Below are 22,101 nucleotides of genomic sequence, written 5' to 3' on the forward strand. Positions count from 1 at the left end.
GCTGCCTTCGCGACCGCTTCACTGCGCAGATGGCTTCATCGCTAATCTCTCGCATACGCTAATACTCACCTTTCTTCTGAGCCATTCCATGTACTGAAAGTCTGTTTTTCTTATAAGTTACACACCGACGCAGCGGCTATGAACATAGCGAAATAAATTGGAATAATTCGAGACTCACATTAAGTAATCACTATTTATACTCGATCCAATTCAAACAAAAACAATGAAGACAGTGGGCTGTGACACTTGCAGAACTATGCAAATCTCTTGCGCTGCAGTTGCGACGTCAAAATACGCATGTTTGGCAATATACTTATTTCAAATATGCCGCGAAACGAAAGACGCGTGCTGCGCGAGGGGGATTTCTCCAAAAGTGGCTGAATCTTGGCGGACCGACCAAGGAACGTCGGCAACTATGTGCCGCGCCTCGCGCATGCGCTTTGTTTTCCGTCCGGCCGAGCCCGTCGGTTGCGGAGCTCCGTGATGTGTCGGTCGGGGATGCGAGCTTCGCGTCTCATCGGCCTTGTTCCTCGGCCAAATTGACGCCAGTGAAGCTGCGAAGCAAAACCGACGAAGCACCACGCTCGTCGTGCTCTGGACGTCGTTCCAGGGGCACGCCGCGACGCGACGGACTTTTTGAACGATCAAGCTGGACTAACACCTAGGAAGCCCTGGCTTCTCCGCTACACCAGGTAAAATGCGGTAGCGCTGGCGATAAGCCTGGCCGGACGGAACGCGGCTGGCTCCCTCTTCACGGCGCCTCGCGGCCGATGACAGTCATGCAAACGGACGCCTCATGAAATCCCGTCTCGCTAGGACCGCGTGCATACCGATACAGGCAGCGACACGGTCCCGAGTTGCGTGTTGCTGTGCTATCGATTCAGCGACCACTGCCGAGTGTCGTGCGTGATTTCGACTTAGGCTTATCCTTCGAGTACGCGTCCCGCGACGGAAGTGCCGTTGCCAAAATTAGCGGCCAGGAGGCTTTATATTCGGGGCACCCGGCCTCCCCGATTCGGCCGGAACCCGTGGCAGGACCGGCGGTCGCTACTTTAGGGGCGCTCCTCCGCTGCGAACCGCGGTTGTCCGACCTCGACGGATGCGTAGTGAGCCAGCCAGCGTCCGACCGTCGTTGTATCGATTGTCTTACGCGAGTAACGTAAGCTCGCGTCGGGGATCCCCGGGCAAAGCGAGATATATCTCCCTCGGCCGGGCCGTTGCGTCCGGGCGTTTTGTTTCTAGTTTTATCAAGGGCATCCCCACGCCTCTTCTCCGGTGATGTGACGTGCGCGGGCCACTTAGGCAGCGTCTCGTTGCGTTGACAGGTCGATGCGGCCTCGATCATAAACGCATTGCGCTGTCAAATGAACCGCACTTGTGGAGCTCGTTTTGTGGGCGGGGCCGCGCGGTTTGAAGAATGCGAGAGCAACGTGCTAGCCGGAGTGGCGTTCCGTTCGACGGCTGGGCTGTCTGCTCCGGCGCCAAACGTAAACAAAAACGAATAAAATAGCCTGACCAGCTGTGCAGTTAAGGCGTGAGGCATAATGGCTGGCGTAGAACTGCTCTCGTTCTGTGCGTGCGTATTCGTTTGATCAGCCGTCCGGCTAGATCGAAGAGATATGGAAGTCATGGTTACGTCATCGCTGATGAGGTCAGCAATCTGATCGCCGCTGCATCAGTTCCGCGTGAATCGGAAGCCGCTTAGCTGGCCAAATTCTGGACCTCGCCTGTGTTGTTAGAACCGGAAAGCCTGCCCTCGTGAACCGTCTTGTTCTGAAGAGGAACACTTCGGTAAATCGTCAGTTAAGTGCATTGCGTGCTTGAAACAGCTGCGGAGTTTCGTTAAGAGGCTTTTTCTTTGTTATTTAAACGTATTGTAGAATGTCGTCTGTTGTGGGCTCTGGTTCATCGCTTTCATGAAAAGTATCGGCTGGTAACGCCCAACAGAGGGTGTATCGGCAAGCTATCACGCCATGGCTGTATGCGCGTTCACTGTGAAAGTCGTACACATTGCCGCATAATCTTTTTTACTAGCGCGACTACGGCATGTTATGACCTTTCTTTTTTTTTCATTGCCTCGTTGTTCCTTTTATTGTCATTTGAAATGCAGCAATCAAAACCATAAACCCCGGAGATTAATATGAATATAACCAATTACAGGTACCACGACATGCTATGACCTTTCTTTTTTTATTGCCTCGTTGTTCTTTTTGTTGTCAATTGAAATGCAGCAATCAAAACCATAAACCCCGGTAATTAATATGAATATAACCAATTACAGGTACCATGGCATGTTATGACCTTTCTTTTTTTATTGCCTCGTTGTTCTTTTTGTTGTCAATTGAAATGCAGCAATCAAAACCATAAACCCCGGAAATTAATATGAATATAACCAATTACAGGTACCACTAGCGTAAATTTGGTAGGTAACACTTGGCAAAATAGCCAGTAGTTAGGTAGTGGGTTGTACTTGCCGAACTGTGAGATATGAACAAGTTCTCGGACGGCACGTAAGTCAAAACAAAAATGTGATAAATAAAATGCTTCAGCAGTAGTAGAAACCTTTGTGGCTTTCATGCGTGTGGTATATGCCGCATTTCGCCATTTAACTGCAGTGTTAGAGGACTTTGGGAACCTGATACATGTCCGCACGCACTTTGCACTCTGCGCAGTGCTGTGACATATGTGGGATGTAGTGTCTTGTGCTGACACTTCTGTTTGCAATTGCCTTTCCTAAAAAAATTACAATTCTTTGAAATGCATGGCAGATTCGGCAGCCACTTTCATCGCTTTGTGATGAAATTGAGCAAAGTCATGATGCTCCATAACAGTAATTATGGAGTGAAATTCAAGGCAGTGGTAGTGATACTTTTCAGAAACATTGCTGTGTAGTTAAGATTCTAGCACATATATAGTATAAAGCATGTGAATCCAATTTTTTTACCATCGGTCAATATAGAATACATAGAACTCTTTTCTGGATAATGTGCTCTGGATAATGTGCATTGATGGTGCTTTGCCAAAAATAATGTCACTTGATTAGGGTATTCACCACACACCTTAGCCACTTTTGATTGTGCTCCTGTTTGTGAATCTTGCTTTATTGGGTGACATACAACTTGCGCCATATGTTGTGAAGATGAGCCCATGCTTACTGCCATTTACATCTGTGAAGATAAACATTGCAGCCTTCGTTATAAGCATTTACTTTGCACACAAAGTGTGTTACCTTGGCTAAACATTTATTCTGGTAAATTCAGGTGGAATTTCATGGCTTAACAATTGGTATTAAAATTATGAAAGGATGTACATATAATCCGATCATGTGGTGTACTGTGATTGCCTCACTGAGTGTTAATGAGCTGGCACGAAGCTTACAGCTTACAAGCAGGGCCATTGTTGTGTTCAACTTTTCCGCTTTAGTGGCTCTGTGGTACACTTCTATAAATAGTTCTTTTTAAGATGCCACTAAACAACAGACATGATCTTACTGAGCTTAACGACACCCTTTATGGTGCAAGATGGAAGAAGTAAATGTGCGGTTCAGAGCATGGGTACTTGTATTGCACGTGGGCTGAAAGTTTAATTGCTTACTGTAATCTTCTGTTTCATCACATAGCAATAAATATTCTAGTTACTGCAATTCTTGCAGTTTCATATGCATTTACTGTGCATAAAAAGTGTGTGTTGCATTAGTTGAAGTGTCATTTTATAATTGTAGATTAAACTTTAATATTGTGACTGTTGGTCTGAGCCTATGGTGTTAGGCTGCTGAGCACGAGGTCGCGGGATCGAATCCTGGCCACGGCGGCCGCATTTCGATGGGGGCGAAATGCGAAAACACCCGTGTACTTAGATTTAGGTGCACGTTAAAGAACCCCAGGTGGTCAAAATTTCCGGAGTCCCCCACTACGGCGTGCCTCATAATCAGAAAGTGGTTTTGGCACGTAAAACCCCATATATTATATTATTATTATTGGTCTGAGCGTTACTGAACAAGGGACACACGTAGTCCTATTGTTACGTAAACTCTAGTAGGCTGAACGGACGTCATTCTGCTTGTTCTTCCATGCTGGACAGGAGAGTCAGGCCCCCGCAATGGCGCCGACGACGATTGAGACGGTCACGGTCGTCAGGCCGCTGAAGGTGAGTCATGACTGGCTGTGTCCTTTCCTCTTCCAGATACTGAGGTGGTGCAGGGAATTTACCCACAGATTCACTGTGCAGGTGCTTGGCATGGTTACACAATCAGTAGTGCTCACAGGATGTGTAGCTGAAGGCATAGGTTGTATCTTTTGCAGGTAGCAAAGCTATCGCATTGAGTAGGCTGATGTTCCATGTGTGTGTGGCTATTGGCAACATCGTATTGAATGAATGACAGCATGTGGATGTTATGACACGTGATGAATGCGAGAACTTTCTAGTTGTGGGGCAATTACACATTGTCATTAAATGTGTTTGCAGCACATATCAACTCGAACAGCATTGCGTTGACCTACGTGTTAATTATGTTTTATAATGTTCTTATAAAACTAGATATGACTTCTTGCTCATACATCTTTCTCTGTAGTCATCATTCTTTTTAGCTTCATATTCTTTTTTGGACTTTTGCTTGCTTCTGTATGATAATTAATCTCTACATGATTGTCAGAGGTGAACCCTTTGCCTCTAGACGTGTAATCTGAAATCTCTAATTGTGGGAGATGTCAGCACATTTGCAAATCCTTCATCCAGTTTATATATAAACTTGATGAATTCCTTTAGCTAAGAGTTGTCATTTTACCAGATCAGAGAACTTTTGTGAAGGCAGTGATATCTCCGTCTCGCGACATGGCTGTGTGAAAAGAACACTCGTGAGTGATGTCGTTTCAGCGTGGTTATCGGTGCGATGGAGGTGAGAAATCTTCTCCCATGTTATGTAGAGCATAGGTGTTCATATCTTCTATGCATATCTAAACTGCTAATGCAAGAGAGCAAAGCATCATTCATTCCAAGACCCAATTCCTGCATGAACCTAAGAACAAATTGAGCATGTGTTGGAGCAATTTCTTTTTCTCGTGTGAGTTATGCTTTTTGTGTAGGCAGTGGATGAGGTAATATGTGATTGAAGTGTAGCTCCTTCCTACATTTTGCTTTACTGTAGCTGTTAATGTCTTTAGGCTCTCTGTCATCATATAGCCCTTAGTGTGTCTTCCCACTATTCAGTTCAGCATCAGTGGCTATGGGTAATAACAGCCAGTAGTATTGAAGCCAAAATTAAGGTTACATTTTACATACAATTATGAGCACATTTTCGGGATATGTTCTTGCAGGTTGTAACTGTTATTTCAGTATTTGTTTGGCTATGCTGCTTATGGCATCACTGATTTCATGTGCACATATATAGGGCATTATCAATTTCTTGCATGTTTTATTCCCATCACATATAAATTGTAAAGCTATCTGTACAGTACAATTGTTTCTTCCTACTTTGAACTTGTAGTTAGCTTGCTAAAGCTGTCTGAGGCTCCACTTTTGCTTGCTCATGTATGACGAAAAGGCAGCCTATTCACTGCTTCATCATTGCTAAGCATGATGGTTTTATAATGACACCCTTTGTGCAAATATGTTACATTCCTGTAGAAGCTAGTAACTAGGGCACTCTGTTTCCTGTAACTTACAATTCATTTGTGGTTGTTCGCAGTCGTGTTTCAAGGTTTGTTTACTGGCATTTGTGTACACTGCAATATAAAATGGAAGCAGTTTTTAGATGTCCTATCAAAATGTAGCCAATGTGGCTGCCATGAGCCTACCTTTCTTTGAGTGTGCACAGATCAGGTGCACACAACAATTGTAGGCATTTTGCCATGCGCTGTAGATTTCTTTGGAGGCTATGTCCTAAAATGGTGTTTCAGCCACGGCACTGTCCTTGATTAGAAATCAGATATATTGTTCTCATTCCTGCCCTGGTGATGTCATTTTGATCAGGTGTCGATGCATATTGAACTACATTTGCAGCCCTACAACTGCTCTTTGTCACCCGGTTAAGGCTTTTGTTATTTTGTAATTATATTGTGTATCATAATACCAGCATATCTGGAGCCCTTTGTTTGGTTTATAAATCGAGGGTGCACCAGAAAACACAGCTGAGCTTGACTGATGTAGCTAAAGTGTGGCATACATTGTGGTTAAGCATTTCCAACCATCTGTGCTTGACATTCTAAACTTCAATGTGCTGCCAAGTGTCTGTGGCATTAAATGGCTCATGTTTCACTTACCTTTTGGTATCGCTCCTATGGAATGAATGAAATGTCAGGGGCTATTCTCTTATTTTCTTTGTAATTCATGGTGTGACCCGAGGTACACCATGAGTGAGTGTCTCTTCCACTTCGAGCTGTTTCATTCTAGCAATAGTTGTGCTTTGCACTTCTGTGCGTTTTTCACGTGGGCAAAATCACTTACGGAGTGTTTGCATCAGAGCAGTTTAGTGTTAAATGACATCGAAGAGGGTTATTGCAGCCCCTTCAATTAACAACTGAGAACTTGAGGGCTGAGCTGTGTGACGGAACTGAGTTCTGTGACGGAACAGTAAAGTTTCGTTCGTCTGTTGTTCTTCTTGCTTCTACCGTGGAATGTGAAGTTTCTTGGACGATCAGCAGTTGTTGCTCGAATGCAGACAGGAGGCGATGGAGATCAGATGGACAAGAAATATTTCTAGGTAAAATGTGCTGTATTCATGAGAGATAAAACAAATGCATTACAACATGAGCAAATGAGAAAGAAAGTCTCACTCTTCGACTGTCTCAGTGACTGTTAGCGCCCAGACACATCTTAAGGTATCGGGTAGGTATCCTCACTGTTCTATCAGCAGTCCTGATTTCAGCAACGCTGAGGGACCGCATATCGTCCCGGTTATTATGGCTCAAATAGACAACAAGATACGACGGTAGGGCTGGCCCGTCCCGCAGATGTAGTTGCCTATGAGAGTTAAAGGTTTGTTAAGCCAAAACCCACAGGGATGGGCTTACTCTTAAAAGTATACATATTGGAAAGCAAAACTATTTTCCTTGTTCCTAAAACTTCGTTGCCCTCTCCTATGTCCACATAGTCAATGGCGACCTCGGCAAAACACGCCAGGCTCACACAATTTATTGCTAGGCCGTCTCAAACCTCGGTGGCGTCTCTACCCCGCAAATGTCTCGGAAGCCGCGCCTTCAACACCGCGTACCGCAGCGCCATTCAAGGTTTGTCCGCGTGGAAGAATAATGACCGCCCATGGCTTCCGAACTTATTGTCTATAAGACGACGTTCAGTGAATGCGCTCCTCGCATTCGCACTGCATCTCTACAGCGCACACTGTAAATCGTCATACGACACCAGGCGGGCTTTCCCCAGCAATAAACAACAATGCTTGACGGTTGCCTCCCGGACGCGTAGGAGAGTAGAACCCCGCTTCGTAGATTCAGCACGTGGTCAATATTGCTAGGCCCTTCTAAACCTCGGCGGCGTCTCCAGCCAGACAGGGACTCGGGAGCCGGCGCCACAACACCGCGTGCAGCCGTGTGTGGACCTATTATGGCCGTCTGCGGAATGCCAACTCCCGTGCGCACAATACCGCGTTCTCCGAATCCGCACCGCGGCCCCCGGGCGCGCGCCGTGACTCGTCACCCGACACCACGCGGGTCTTCTGATCCCTCATGAAACACAAACGGTTGCCCCTCGGACGTGTGGGGGAGCGTACCCCTTCTCTATACGCAAAGCACGTGGGCAGCTCGCGACACTTGGGAAGTACACAAAACAATCGATGAGGCCTTACGGGAACTTCAAAACATGGCGGAGAGGGGGGCCGAGAACGAGTATCGGTGTGCTTTGCCCGAAATTTAAGACAGCACCGCGGTTCCTCGCTGGGTGCTTGTGATATCGCGAAATGTGGAAATGAATACGCCTGTCTCTGCACGGCCCTGAATGTCAAGCGGCGACGGCGCGAAGCGTCGTGCGTGGGTCGGCCGGAGCGTGCATTGACACCGCGTCTTCTGCACTGCGCTGGCACCGGGTTTTTTGGGAAAGAAGGGGAGGTCACTCTTTTAGGCGTCCTCCTTTGACGCGCACGACTGTGTCCTGCGTCGGCTCTTCTGCTGCTGCCACCTACCCCCCCCCCCCCCCCCCCCCCCTGTGGCGACCCAGAAAAGTGAGCTGCCTTTCACAATGGAGAGGCCGTGGCCATCCGACGGACGCGCAGTCAGTCGCCCAGCCGAACTCTGCTCGCCGGCTCGGCTTAAGGGCGACCCTAAGACGCAGTCGTGCCATCTCTTGTTTCGCTCACATTTTGTTTCTTGCCATCTCACGTCAGCACCAGGAGAGCTCCGTTTTCTGTATTTTTACTGAAACGAAAAGCGAACGTTGCCTTTCGCGTTAACTCGCACCGGGTTGCTCATTTCCGCATTGAGGAGTCGCAGGAAAATAGTGCTCTAAGTCCGCGACGAACTGATGCAGTTATTCAGAGGCATCGGGGGATGTCGCGAATTTGCATTTAGCCATCTCACTACCCTTTCTTAGAATTCAGTTTACCTGCCTTCGTCTTCCGTTCTTTCTTTTTATCTACACGCAGGCTTCCGAGTTTTCACCGTTAGTCTTTAGCGAAAATCAGCGTGTGCATATTGGTCCTTTTCAATAATTGGTTCGCACCGGTTCGATCACCAACTAGCACGTAAAAAAGGGCATTTTCGGTAAATAAGTTATGAGGGAGAGAAAGAACATTATAGTGATGTTTGCAAGAATGCTAGAATGAAAGGCATGCATAGCATACCTGAGTAACTCAAGCAGAGTAGGTGGCTATTTGCCACCACTCCGTTTCAAGGGTGATGCCAATGAAACGTCATCATCATCGCATCGGTTACTGCAGATTCTTGTAGTGCGCATAGTCATAGAGAGGAAGGAACACGGCCGACAAGAAGTCATTTTCGTTTCTCTTGCGTTTTCATTCGAAAGATAGGGTAAATTCGACCGAAGGAAGTTGGATACGCGTTTTCTTAACAGTTTGAGAGCACGCGGATTCGTGCAGCTTATATTTGAGAAGGGGGTCGGGTGCACACCGGGTATGACTACACCCCCCCCCCCCCCCTCTTTCTATCCACGCCCTGACTACTACTGCTACTACTACTAAGTACTACATCTTGTAATAAAATATGACCGTTATCCATAGGGCGGGATTAGTCAAGGAGGTGTGTAAAATTTCTTATGTAAATGTATGGCAAATATTTTTTAAATATAATGAAAGAGTAGTAGGGATGTCACTGCGCCCGCCATGGCGTAGTCCTCTTCTTGTGACCACGTATTAATGCCTTGTGACAAAATATGCCTTTGGTTCACTACGTAGAGAAGAAAGAAATGCCGCAAACAGAAATTATACTAGATAAGTAATGAACTGTACTAAAAGAGAAACTTGGGTGAGTTGGTGGTGATTCATGTTTCGGAACTAGATAAGTAACTTGACGATTGAGTCATAGTTCTCGACATGAAGAACGTCCTGTTCTTTCTAACGTTCTGCGTAGCATGAATAAATAATACGCACAGAAAGGGAGTATACACACAGCTCACTGAGCTGTGAACTGCGCCCCAAAGAGCCTTCTCGCGGCAACCTTCCAGGATCGAGAGATCGCGGGTTTCCTATGAGGACGGAATGCAAGAAAGTTCCTGTGCCGAGGGAACGCCAGGTAGCGTCGAGGAGTGAGGACGTGTTTACGCCGGCTCCGCGAACAACCAAGGATTCTGGTGGTTTTTCTGGCAAAATGATCTGCGATAGTGCTACAATCGATTTTCGGAAGTGACAAGGACCCTGTGGACAGAATTGTTTGTGCCTGTGAGTCGATTTTCAGTGATTTTACGGCTAAAAAACTGTAACCGGAGCACAACGCCACGCTAAGCCTCACCTCGGCTTCGGCATGGCCCCGGCCGTGGACGGCGTCGACGGACAGCTCCAAGCCAGCGGCGGCTCCCAGAGAAGCGGCGACATGGAAGTGACGGTGGAAGGCAACGAAAAGGATCCTAAGGGACCCGACAACGAAGGATGGTTCACCGTTTTGGCGAAAAGGAGGCAGAAGACCGTGCCAGCTGGCGCGGAGACGATGCTCGGACGCTCGGCGGACGCTCGGCGCGACGCGCTCAAGAAGGGAGCAGGGAAGAAGGAAGCGGAGCTATCGGTAGCATCGAACCTACCGAGACTGCCTGCCACGGGCTGGAAAGTGACTCTACGACTACGAGAAGGCCTCTCAGTGCTCCAGAAGGCACCGGAAGTCAGCCTCGGAAGAGCAGTGCGAGAAAGCGCGGGCGTCAGCCTACAAGAAGCCAAGGGAGACCGCTTCGTGATAAACACCAAACAAGGTACGATCATCTACCACACATTATCTATGGAAAATGCTAAAAGAATAAGCAAGATAGATAAGATCAGAATCGGAGATAAGGACTACGGGGTCGTCACGTACGTGAACGCACCGGAAAGCTGTGGGCGTGGAGTTATTCACGGCATAGAGGAAATGTACTCCGATAAAGAAGTCCTAAGCAACCTCAACGAGGACGAAGACAACCCGACAATTCTAGAAGCAAGAAGAATGGGCAAAACCAGAACTTTCCTCCTAACTTTTGACGACGAGGAAGTTCCACGCAAGGTTTTCTTCATGGGCGCTATTCTACGGTGCTTCCTATACAAGAAGAGGTACGAAGTATGCTACAAGTGTGGAGGACTCGGGCATAGATCAGACGTGTGTGACAATGACGAACCGAGGTGTAGAGGCTGTGGGGTAACCCGACCACAAGAAGGACATCAATGCGAACCGCAGTGCCAGCTCTGCGGCAAAAACCACGTCACCGGGGATAGGAAGTGCAGGAATTTATTCCGCACCCCGTACATCGTGAAGAAGAGACAATGGGAGCAAAAACAAGCGGCCGAGGAGGCGAACCAAGAGGAACTTCGTAACAGCAGGCCAAGCGAGAGATCGAGCAGCATGACCAGGAGCCGTTCGGAGTCCTTCCCGAGGCTACAGACGCCGCAACACCAGACACAACAGAAGGAAACAAGTAACAAGGTGAGCTGGTCAGACAAAGTCTCCCAGGATTCAGACAGGGATAGAGAAAACCAGGAGCTAAAAGCGCTTATTAAGAGGCAGGAAGAGCAAATCAGAATACTGATTGACGATAGGAAAAAGGAGAGAGAAGAATTTTTAAAGATAATCGAGGAGATGAAAAAAGAGAAGGGTGGAAACAGTAAGACACAGGAAGAGAGTGTAGGGGACAAAGAGCCCAAAACAGATCGGCCCCCGCCCAAAAAGAAGAGAACGGGAGAGACAGAGTCAGATAGTAAGATGGACAAAGTTACTCAGGATATTACTCTGATGAACGGAGCTATGATGCAATTCATGGAACAAACTCGAGCGGAATTTGAAAAACGCGACATCGCCCTCAAAGCAGAATTTGACAAACGCGATTTCGCTTTAAAAGCTGAATTCGATTGGTTTAGAACACAATTAATTAACATTCAAAATGCATTGGCAAAATAACACCATCTGGCAGTGGAATTGTAGGGGCTTCCTGAAAAAGAGAGCAGTCCTACAAACATTCCTAACTAACATCGATAAACCAGACGTCATTGCGTTGCAAGAGTGTGGGAAAAATGCAAAATTGGCCGGCTACACAGCCTACACTGGGCAAGGAGATAACCGGCAGACAGCTATTTTAGTTAAAAGAAACTTAGCAGCAGTCCTACACGAGACACACAAATAATATTGATCACGTCCTAATTGAACTAGTACCGAGGAAAAGAAAAGATAGGAGCCTATACGTTCTCAACGTATACAGCTCTCCTAAGCAAAAAAAGAATTGTGGCTTCGATCAGCTCATCGAAAGGTCCAAAAACATTGCAGGCAACAGCCCCATAGTCATAGTCGGAGACTTCAACGCGCAACACACGGCTTGGGGGTACAAAACCTCGCAACCAAAAGGCAGGGAATTATGGGATACTATCTCCAAGCATGGACTAACCCTACTAACAGATCCTCAAATTCCGACGAGAAAAGGAAATAGCATTTCCAGGGACACCACACCGGACCTTACTCTCATAGGGGGACACATAACCGCACGATGGTGTAACACGGGAGAGGACTTGGGGAGCGACCACAGAATTATAGAGACTGTGGTAGAACGCGGCATACCAACTCCCAAACCCAAGCAGATCGAAGCAGTAAATTGGAACCTCTTTAGGGAGAAATGTGCCGAAAACGAGGAGCTCAAGGATGTAGGCAGTTGGAGCAAAGCACTCTTGGAAGCGGTTGAAGAGGCCACCGAGAAGGTGGAGGCAGACGAAACGCAAGAGGTAGTAGACCGGAAACTGGTCGGATTATGGAGGAAAAAGAAGCAGCTAGAGCAAACATTGAAAGAGAATAGAAGCAATAGAAACATTAGGAGGGCATTAGCGCACCTGAACGGAGAGATTGAAGAATACGCACTCGAACTCACGAAACGAAATTGGAATAGCATATGTGAACAGATGGATCACAAAATTGGTAAATCAAATGCATGGCAACTATTGAGGCACCTACTTGATCCCCAAAGCAGCAAATCAGAGACGCATAGAAACATGCAGAAATTAGTGTATAAATACGAAGGCAGTAACAGACAATTGTTTGCTGAAGTTAAGGGTAGATATCTTAAATGTGGTCCGCAACAAACACTGCCGGACTACAAAGGGGAAGAGAACCCCCTCTTGGACAGCCCCGTCACCGTAGAAGTCAGGGCCGAGCTGAATCGACTAAGAACGAAAACAGCTGCAGGACCGGACAGAATCAGCAATCGGATGTTGAGGAACCTCGATGACAAGTCAATAGTAAACCTAACAAATTTTATGCAGGAGTGTTGGGGCAAGGGTAAAATCCCCAAAGAATGGAAGGAGGCTAAATTAGTCCTAATTCCAAAACCGGGGAAAAAGCTCAGTCTCGAAAACCTTAGACCAATATCCCTCACGTCATGCGTAGGGAAACTAATGGAACACGTGATACAATCTAGAATTAGCAGATACTTGGAAGACCAAGACATGTACCCTGACACAATGATAGGCTTCAGAGCACACCTATCTGCGTGCGATGTCATGCTACAGCTTAAAGAGCAAATTATCGACCACCAAACGAGGGACACGAAAGCCATCGTTGGCTTAGACGTGGCCAAAGCATTTGACAACGTAGACCACAAGGCAATCTTAGAACAATTGAATAGCCTAAACATAGGTAGACGTACCTACGCGTATATAAAGGACTTTCTGACTGACAGAACAGTAACGGTTAGTCTAGGTGGTAACGAGGAGAAAGGGATAGAGCTCAGCAATATGGGGACACCGCAGGGCTCGGTGCTTTCACCCACTCTCTTTAACATAGTAATGATGGGACTCCCGCACAAACTTCAGGACTTACGAGGTCTAGAACATACGATCTATGCGGACGACATCACCCTATGGATAAATAGAGGAAGTGACGCCTACATAGAAGAAACGCTGCAAAAGGCCATCAATAGAATTGAAGAGCACTTAGAAAAGGCCGGACTTAAATGTTCAGCTACGAAGTCGGAGGCTCTCTTCATCAGTCCACAGAACATGCGAAAGAAAATTCCTAACCACGGGATAAAACTCACGGTTAATGGGGACGCAATTCCGAACGTAAAAGCTATACGAGTGCTAGGCATGCACATTCAGGACAATCTAAGAAATACGGAAACGATTAGAAAGCTTGAAATGAGCGTAAGCCAAACTTGTCGACTCCTCAGAAGAATCGCCAACAAAAAGGCAGGCATGAGGGAGGCTAACCTATTAAGGATAGTACAGTCCTTCGCGATCAGCAAGATCACATACCCAACACCGTACCTTAAACTAACAAGGGCCGAGAAAAACAAAATAGAAATCCTTATTAGGAAAGGAGTTAAAACAGCCCTAAACCTGCCACCATGCACATCTACGCAGAGGATACTAAACATGGGCATTTCAAACACCCTAGAAGAGTTGATCGAAGCCACACTAGTCTCCCAGCAACAGAGACTAATGCGAAACAGAGGTGGTCTGAGAATTCTAGCGAAACTAGGATACAAAACTAACAACAAAGTAAGAAACACGGGAGCCATCCCGTCACAAATCAGAGACAGGATACGCATACCACCACTCCCGAAGAATATGCATCCCAGTCACCACCAGGACAGGAGGAAAGACAGGGTTAAAGCGTTACAAAAATCACTAGATAAACAGCAAGGGGTGTTCTACACGGATGCAGCAGAATATGAAATGAGACCAGGTTTTGTCTCAGTGACGACACAGGCTAACGGTGAGAACTCAAAGAGCTGTAGTACACCGCAAAACAGTGTGGAGGTTGCAGAGGAGATGGCCATAGCCCTAGCTTTGACTCAAAAAGGGGTGAAAATCATAGTGTCAGATTCCAAAACGGCTATCAGGAATTATACCGCAGGGAGAATCTCCAAAGAGGCGCTCAACATATTGGAGAAAGGACCAATTCCAGAAGAATTAGTGAACCTTATATGGACTCCTGCCCACGAAGGCTTGCCCGGCAATGAGAAAGCGCATGCATTGGCCCGAGAGCTTATTTACCGGTCCACCAATGCAGCCTCTACAGCCAGGGAGCCCCTACAAAAAGAGGAAGGTATAAACACTTACAGCGAAATTCTCGATTATTATAGAATGGGAAGGAAAACACTGCCAGAGGCGCATAAGAGACTAAGTAAGCAAGAAGAGATAACATGGAGGCAACTCCAAGCGGGGGTGATCTGCAACCCCTACATTCTGAAGAGATGGCACGATAGCATTGAGGCCATGAGTTGCAAACACTGCGGGGCAAAGGCGGACATGATTCACATACTATGGACATGTCCTCGATACAATAAACCAGACAGGGATAGACAATCCTGGGAGACTTTAATGACCAGCTCAAAGGAAGATGACCAAAGAGAAGTCATCCGCATGGCCCTAGACACCGCTGAGCTCCAAGGAGCATCAGCCAGCTGAACGGGGAGGAGTAAGCCGAGGAGACAGGAAGACTCTTGCCTCCTCGGGGCTCTTTTTGCGGGTGCAAATAAACGTTATTTCTCTCTCTCTCTCTCTCTCTCCTGTGCCGATCATAGGATGGACTTTAGGTGCTTCACGTGTAATAGTCAAAAGTTAATCTGGAGCCCTCACTTTGGGACTTCAAAGTCAGTTATAACTATTCCATTCTCCTATTGCCTTTTCACATTCTCTGTTATGAAGCCTACCCGCGACCTTATGCCAACTCTATGATCAAGTGCCACTCGTGCAGGACCTTACAAAGGCATACAGAGCCCACGATGACAACATCCACAAATGCCTATGTGTGGTCGGCGCAGATGGTAAATTCTGTTTGCCCCCGAAGGTTACGCGGAGCAAAACGTCATTGCTACACAGGATTCGGTTGGGCTTTGCTTTCACCCGTCGCTACGCGCACCTCATCGGCCAGTCGAACACCCTGATTGTGAACACTGCCAGACGCCTGAAACGCTGGAACGCATACTGTGCGATTGCCCAGCAAATATGCTGGAGCAAAAGATGTTGGAAAGCTTCCTAGCCAGCGTTGGGACGCAACCACTTTCGGAGGACGCTATCCTCGGCATCATGGCCTGACACTGCAGCTTCAGTGCGGGCAACTAAAGCGCTGTTGAAGTTTTTATGCGAAGCATATTACGAGAGCTCAACCCAGCTCCTCAGGCACGGCGGTGTCGCCTTCAATACCACGTGACACCGTGACGTCACGACAGAGGAGAAACGGGGCTCCAACTCGCGCCGTCGCTCGCGGCGTCGCGGCGGTATATAAGCAGCTGCGCTTGCCTCTGCTAGACACTCACGAGGTGACATGCCATCTGGAGACAGAGCTGCTCTTTGGAATGAGAAGCGAAGGTTGGGGCGTGCTACAGAGACTGCTTCTAGGTGGCTTTGGCTCAACTCTTGCAAGATGGGCTGGGTAGGAATCGAACCAGGGTCTCCGGAGTGCGAGATGAAGACGCTACCACTGAGCCACGAGTACGGTGCTTCAAAGCGGTACAAAAGCGCCTCTAGTGAATGCGGTGTTGCCTTAGAAACGAGCTGTTTCTAAGGCTCAGGCGTGCGTCGCTTGCTCAGGCGCACATTTCGTTGCCGCGCCGAACGCTGCGTTGCTCGACGCTCACCGCGTCCAATGCGGGGCGCGTAGTCGCTGCGCCGTAGCCCATTGTCTTACACCCCTTGGCGGGTCGACGGGAACGCTGTCGCGTTCCACTCTTGAAGGCGAAGCAGAGTAACGCATGAGTTGTTTCTTCGTCTAGCCGAACCAAATATAGCCAAGCAACAGCAGTTCACCAGGCTAAACAGTGATTGAACAACTAAAATAAAGGCTAGTATGCTTCGCATCCTGGGCTTAACCTTACCTAAGCCACAGCCATTTTTTTTGCAGGGCACCAAGCTAGACGAGCGGCTCTAGCAGGGCCACTGTCTCATGTACATAAGCACTCACCACTTCTCTTATCATCATCACCCATCCCAGTATACTTTCACTCACCTTCCTTCTTCCCCAGTGCAGAGTAGCAGAGTAGAGCGCACTAGCTCGGGTCGACCTCTCTGTCTTTCCTGTCAATAAATTCTATCTTACTGTTATGAAAGTCCCCCCCCCCCCCTCCCGCTCCTTCTTCTTTTTTTTGTTAATGTTTAATAGCTTCCCGCTCTCTGACCTAACGTGGCAAAACTTTAACCCTCCTTTCCCCCTTTCTTTCTTTCTTTCACGTCCCGGTTTTCTCGTGTGAACCGGGATCTTTCCTGAGGCGCAGTGAAAACGAGAGCTTGCGTTGACCGCCGCCACACCCCCCGTTTGATTATACACGTATATTACAGCGCTGTACGGGGCGTCAGGCTGCGCCCCACCCGATTACTGACGCACGAGCTACTTTGAGCCCGCAGCTTCGGAAAAGGTCAGAGGGGACGAGACGCCAACGATATCGCGCTCTGCGCCGACGCTGCGGCGTCACGTTGTCGCCCGGGGAGGCCGTTGGCTCCGGAGGCATTTCGACCGCGCCGCTTCGTTGCTCTTAGTTGGGCATTGCGCAGCTCATTATATGGCGGCTCATCCGCGCCTTCTCGCCGAGTGCCTTTTCTGTGAGGCTCTTTCCTCGTTGTTTATTTATTTATGTTGCTCCTCTCCCATCCTTTGAAAGCACAGTAATGATAATGGGATGGCCCCTGCCAATCCCACCGCGTCACCGTCAGCATCGAGTTGGGTTCGCACAGCCACGGGGCCCAAGTACACCGTTCGCCCACCGGTGTGCAGATCAACGTGACCGTAGGTAATCTATTAACCTTCGGGTAGATGTTGCGCTGGGACGGTGCTTTTACCGACAGGGGACTGCGTGGAAGTGGACGGTCGCCTCAGCCTACTATAAGGTTGTGTCCCAATATTCGCCGTAGACAGCTAAGTAGACGGCCAAGTGGACAGCGGTCATCTTAAGTCTCCTTCCAGTTCTCACGAAGAGGTCAAATTAGACGGCTTCGCGAAGATGGCATCAAAGTCAAAAACGATGCAGGCTGGTTTCCTGTCCAAACAAGATGGCGACTGAGCAGGACGCTCGGAAAGCCGACAGGAACGTTGTCTGCGCGCAAGAAAACGTAGACATACTATCCTACGCCCATAATATAAGCCACATCGTGTTTTTCATAGGTTCGCAGGCGCGAAGACTTAAAATACGGAAACACTGTGCTTTTCTCAACTTGTTCTTGTCGCAGCGAGGGGGCGTCGCGTCACAGAAGTGTCAATAGGTCTTCCAGACGGCGCGAAACGCGTTTCATTACATGACCTTGAAGCGTATCGGCTGTCTCCTTAACTGTCCAAGTAGAGTGTCTCCGATGCTGGCCAGAATTGGAATACACCCTAAAAGGTCATGGTGATACCGTGAAGACGCATCGGAGATGCGAGGCTTGCATGCTCCCACGGCTGGTTCTATTGCTCGCTGGCCGCCATCTTGGTTGCTCTTCGAAGGAGCGCCGCAGTCTGCTGACACATTGCCTGCCCATAAATGCGGTGTGCGCTGCCTATGTAGCTTCGGAAATTTCAGGCTTAGTGTATTTTAACAAATAGCTTCGCTGCATTGTGCATGCTCTGTGAGTGTCGCGCTATTCGTTAGGGTATACATGTGGACGAAGAAAGCTTCGGTTTTAAGGTCTGGAGAGTCACGACTGAGGACTTCACAATCCTTATTTATTTGGCTTGGTTTGTATAGGAGACTTTCGAAGAGTCGATGGTCCTACAGACCTCGGATCTCAATGAACCAAAGAAGACGTTGTGAGAAGACGGGAATAGCGAGCTTAGTAACGCCTTTATGCATTGCGTCTTCTTGCCTTTTGTTGACTTTGTTTGTATGATAATGTAGACTTACCTCCTTTCGTATGTCGTAATGTAGTCCGGGATGTAGACGGGTAAATAAATTCTGGAGCTCCCGAAAAGGCCCATGTAGCGAGTCAAAGGGCGCAGGCAGGAACATCGCCGGGCATCGAATCCTTTCGGTAACTTATCCTCAGCCATCGGTGGCTTACGTAGGGGTTTGGGGTCTTCCGGAAAGGCTTCTCTTGAATCTCATCATGTCTCGTTTTCTCGTCATGGCAAAAGATCAGCCGTCGTTGTGCACGTCGCTGCTCGGGCGACCGAACGCTTGCTCCCGACTTCCTTTTGACCTTCTCTCGCTTTTTCTTTCATTTTCTTTACACGTACACAGACATACACAACTCTGTGTCCTGCCACAGCGCGAGATAACTTATGGTTGGCCTCCCTTACTCAGAAACTGGTCGTGAACTGCCCTAAGGTGGTACAGTGCTCTGTGGAAGACCCGCCTTTCCGCGCGTAGCAAGCGCGTAGTGATTTTGATGTTTGTATTATTTATTTATTTATTTGTTGCTGAACGCGCGCTCAAGCCACAATGTGTGGAAGTTTGTTTATTCGCCTGGGTTTGCCTTATCCATTTTTTCCATTATCTTTCCAAGGTTGTTTTTATTTTATCTCTCTCTTTATTTGTCGGAAGCGCTGTTGGAATGACTCGTTCTAAAGGATTTCGCTCTTACGCGTGCTGGGCTGTGCAAACTGGCGAATTCTCTCTCTCTCTCTCTCTCACTCGCAAACACACACACAGGCCCGCACACGCGCGACAACGTTTTCCGTTTTGCCTTTCTTTTTTTCTTTTCTTTTTTTTCCCCTCCCCTCCGCATTCCATTCCACGAGGCCTCTTCGCGGCCGCCAGCCGCGCAACGCCCCTCCCGCCGCTTTCTCCGCTGTCGTGCTCGAGCTTAGTCGTAACCTCGTCGTGCTCGCTGCTCACTCCTGGGCGCGTGCCGTCTCTGCAGGAACAGATGGCTTCGCGTCGCACCAGGCGCCTTGCGTGCGTGCTCGCGTGCATGCGCGCTCTGCGGCAGCGCTCTTTGTTTTCTCTACGCAGTGCGCCTGCTTTCGCAGTACGGGCTGTGCGGGTTCATGTAGCACGTGTGTGCCCGCCCGCGCCTCCTTCAAGCCTCCGCAAGCTGCTGCTGCTGCTGCTGCTCGGTAACAGCGTCGGCAGGCGTGCGAGCTATCGAATTATGAAAGAGCGCGTGCGCCACCCGCACGCGCCTTCGTTGGCCCTGGCCGCGGGTTCTGCAGGCTCCAGTTTCCCACGTTGCGCCTCGAGGCTCGCGGGCCGGTTGCGGGAAGTTCTGTGCAGCGTGTGGGGCACGTGCGAAGGGTCGAACAACAGATGACGGGTTACCGTTTTTTGAAGGGGCGCGTGCGATGGGAATGAGGCCCTACAGGCATTTCCACCGAAAAGTAGCGGTAACGCTTGCACGCTTGCAGTCAGGACGCGTAACTAGTTCACCAGTAAGTAGAGCCATGCTAAGCTCACGCACGTGCGCTGCGTATCCCCTGCATTCCTGAGAATCGCGAGTCTGTTCATTTGATAGCGACATTGCATTCGGTTAACATTTACTCCGATTAATTGTTATCGCAATAATCATAGCGGCTCGAGCTTTTCTTTTCATTTCTTTTGTGTTGCTACCTCCTTCCCCAGCCTCCTCACTCCTTCTCTCTCGCCTTTTTTTCTAAGGTGTGCTGTCGATTTCCTTTTTGAGGGTAAGCCTGCGTTCGAAGGAACATTTGGCTTGAGTTTCGAGCGCGCGTACTAGGGGCTCAATTCGTAGGCAGCAGTTTTCGGAGCTCGCGGTTTGCAAACCCAATGCTTACCTTTCCCGCGATGCATCGACATCGAGAAGCGTGTGCAAACTGTAAGCCTCTTTTGCTTCCCTCGCTCTGCAACCAGGACGAGGAAGAAAGCGTTCACTTGCTGCAACACGAACTCTTTGTCGCTGTATACGCGCGAAGAACTCTCGCTTATTTTTTGCTCGGCGTTCGTCCCCGGGCTTCGAGCGACCTCGGCGTGTTCTGGCTCGGAGCCAAGGCAGCGGAGTACAGGTAGGCCGGCTCGAGTGCGAGCCGGCCCGCGTTCAGGTCGGACGTGGAGGCAGTTTTGCGGACACTCCGCGTGCACTCCGGTTGACACTTGCTGATGAGCGCCGCTGCATCCAACTGTCGTTCGAAGGGATTAACGAGGAGAGAGGGTGGGGGAAAGAAAAGCATGGGGGGTTAGTGTATGTATACACGCGCAACCGTCGTGGCCCGTCGAACGCTGCACACGCGCGAACCCCAGGCACGCAGCTCGCGTGGCTTGGCGGGCCGAGCGAAGACAAAAGGCTGCTGGCAGGCGGTGCACCGCCGCTTTTGTGTCTCGCTCGCCTGTTGTTCGAGGGCGCGTTGCCTGCAAAGTGTGTGCGCTGCGGGGCGGGACGGAAGAGTCTGCTGCTCGCGTAGGAGAGAACGAAGGTGGCAGAACCGGGGGTTGCTCGTGGCAGCTCAAGGCGGGCTTCAAAGGGGCGAGAGGAGGGATGGGGGGGGGGGGGTACGCGGGAAATCTCGCTCGGCGGGGCACTGGCCGGCGCGACGCGTCGCCGCAGGCCGGTTTTGAACCGAAGTTTGCCCAGCGGTGCGCGAGAGGAGGGACACGCCGCGCAGGTGTACGTTGTAGCGAGGGGTAAATTGAAATATAAGACAAAAGAAGGGCGCCATGCCTGTAGCCGGGTTTCGGTGTTGCCGTTCTCTCGGACGATGATGTTATCGTGCGAGGCCTGGCCTTTTTCTTCGTCCTCCCGGCTTGGGCGGCGCGCGATTCCCTAGTGTTCGCTTAGTTTTTTTTTTCTTTCGTTTTTTTGTTTGTTTTTTGCCCGCGTGCCGTATACTTACACACGTCGTTCCTCGTAGTAATGCGCTGCCGATAACGTCTGTTCTTTCTCCGATTTGAAAGGCTGCGATGGTTCCGGATGTGGACGATGGGGCGGGAAGTTTATTATCAAAACAGCTATGTGCTTATAGTACACGAGCGCCTGCCGGAGCGGCGCTGACGCGCGCGGGGAGCTGTTGTCGGCAGGCGCGGACGTTACGTGGCCAGACGGCGGAACGAGATGGTATATAAGCTCATCCCCGCCGCGTACTGCGGGCGCAGGTCGTGCGAATGGCCAAACCGTTGCGGCTTGTGAGCGAGATCGTTGGTTTCGTCTGTGCGAAGGAAGGAGCTAGAACCCGGCGGGGGGGGGGGGGGGGGGGGGGAAGCCGTCAAACGCGTCTGCGGTTCGTCACCTGTCAACTTGTGATGTATACTGTATACTATGCGGAGTGAAATGGTAAACAGCATGACACGGCTTTCTGTAATGGGCGTGATTGCTCGGGCGCTCACGGTGAATTCAATTTGGGAGCCATTTGGTGTATAATTAACGGCTTATACTGTATAAAGGCTGTAGGTACCATAGAATGAACGAAGACACATTTGGGCATTACCAATGTCGAGTATAGTACCCTTTTTGGCGGTTGAACAGTTTCGTGCGCTGTCAGTATGCTACCATGTCTGCCAACTCTCCAAAAACCTTTCGTAAACTTTACGAATTTGGGATCGTTTTACGATTTTACGAACGTTGAGTCATGTTTTACGAAAAAAAAAAAACGCTGTTCGAGAGAAAGTTTCACGCGTCAGTCTCCG

At 49.1% G+C, this 22,101-nt stretch overlaps 1 protein-coding gene across 2 annotated transcripts in view; it reads left to right on the forward strand.

Annotated features, from left to right (window-relative positions):
* Positions 1-429: 429 nt before the first annotated feature.
* The window catches only part of LOC135895850 (transmembrane protein 47), a 132,360-nt gene continuing 110,688 nt past the window's right edge, over positions 430-22,101 (forward strand). Inside the window, exons 1-2 of one of the 2 annotated variants that reach the window (XM_065424045.2) lie at positions 430-692; positions 4,081-4,146. In XM_065424045.2, the coding sequence (XP_065280117.1) occupies positions 4,099-4,146 (48 nt within the window). In that variant the 5' untranslated portion in view covers positions 430-692; positions 4,081-4,098. Of the gene's footprint in view, positions 693-791; positions 1,792-4,080; positions 4,147-22,101 lie in introns of those variants that run through there. The other variant, XM_065424046.2, reaches the window with a different exon arrangement.

The sequence above is a fragment of the Dermacentor albipictus genome, chromosome 2, assembly GCF_038994185.2.
Source record: "Dermacentor albipictus isolate Rhodes 1998 colony chromosome 2, USDA_Dalb.pri_finalv2, whole genome shotgun sequence".
Lineage (NCBI taxonomy): Eukaryota > Metazoa > Arthropoda > Arachnida > Ixodida > Ixodidae > Dermacentor > Dermacentor albipictus.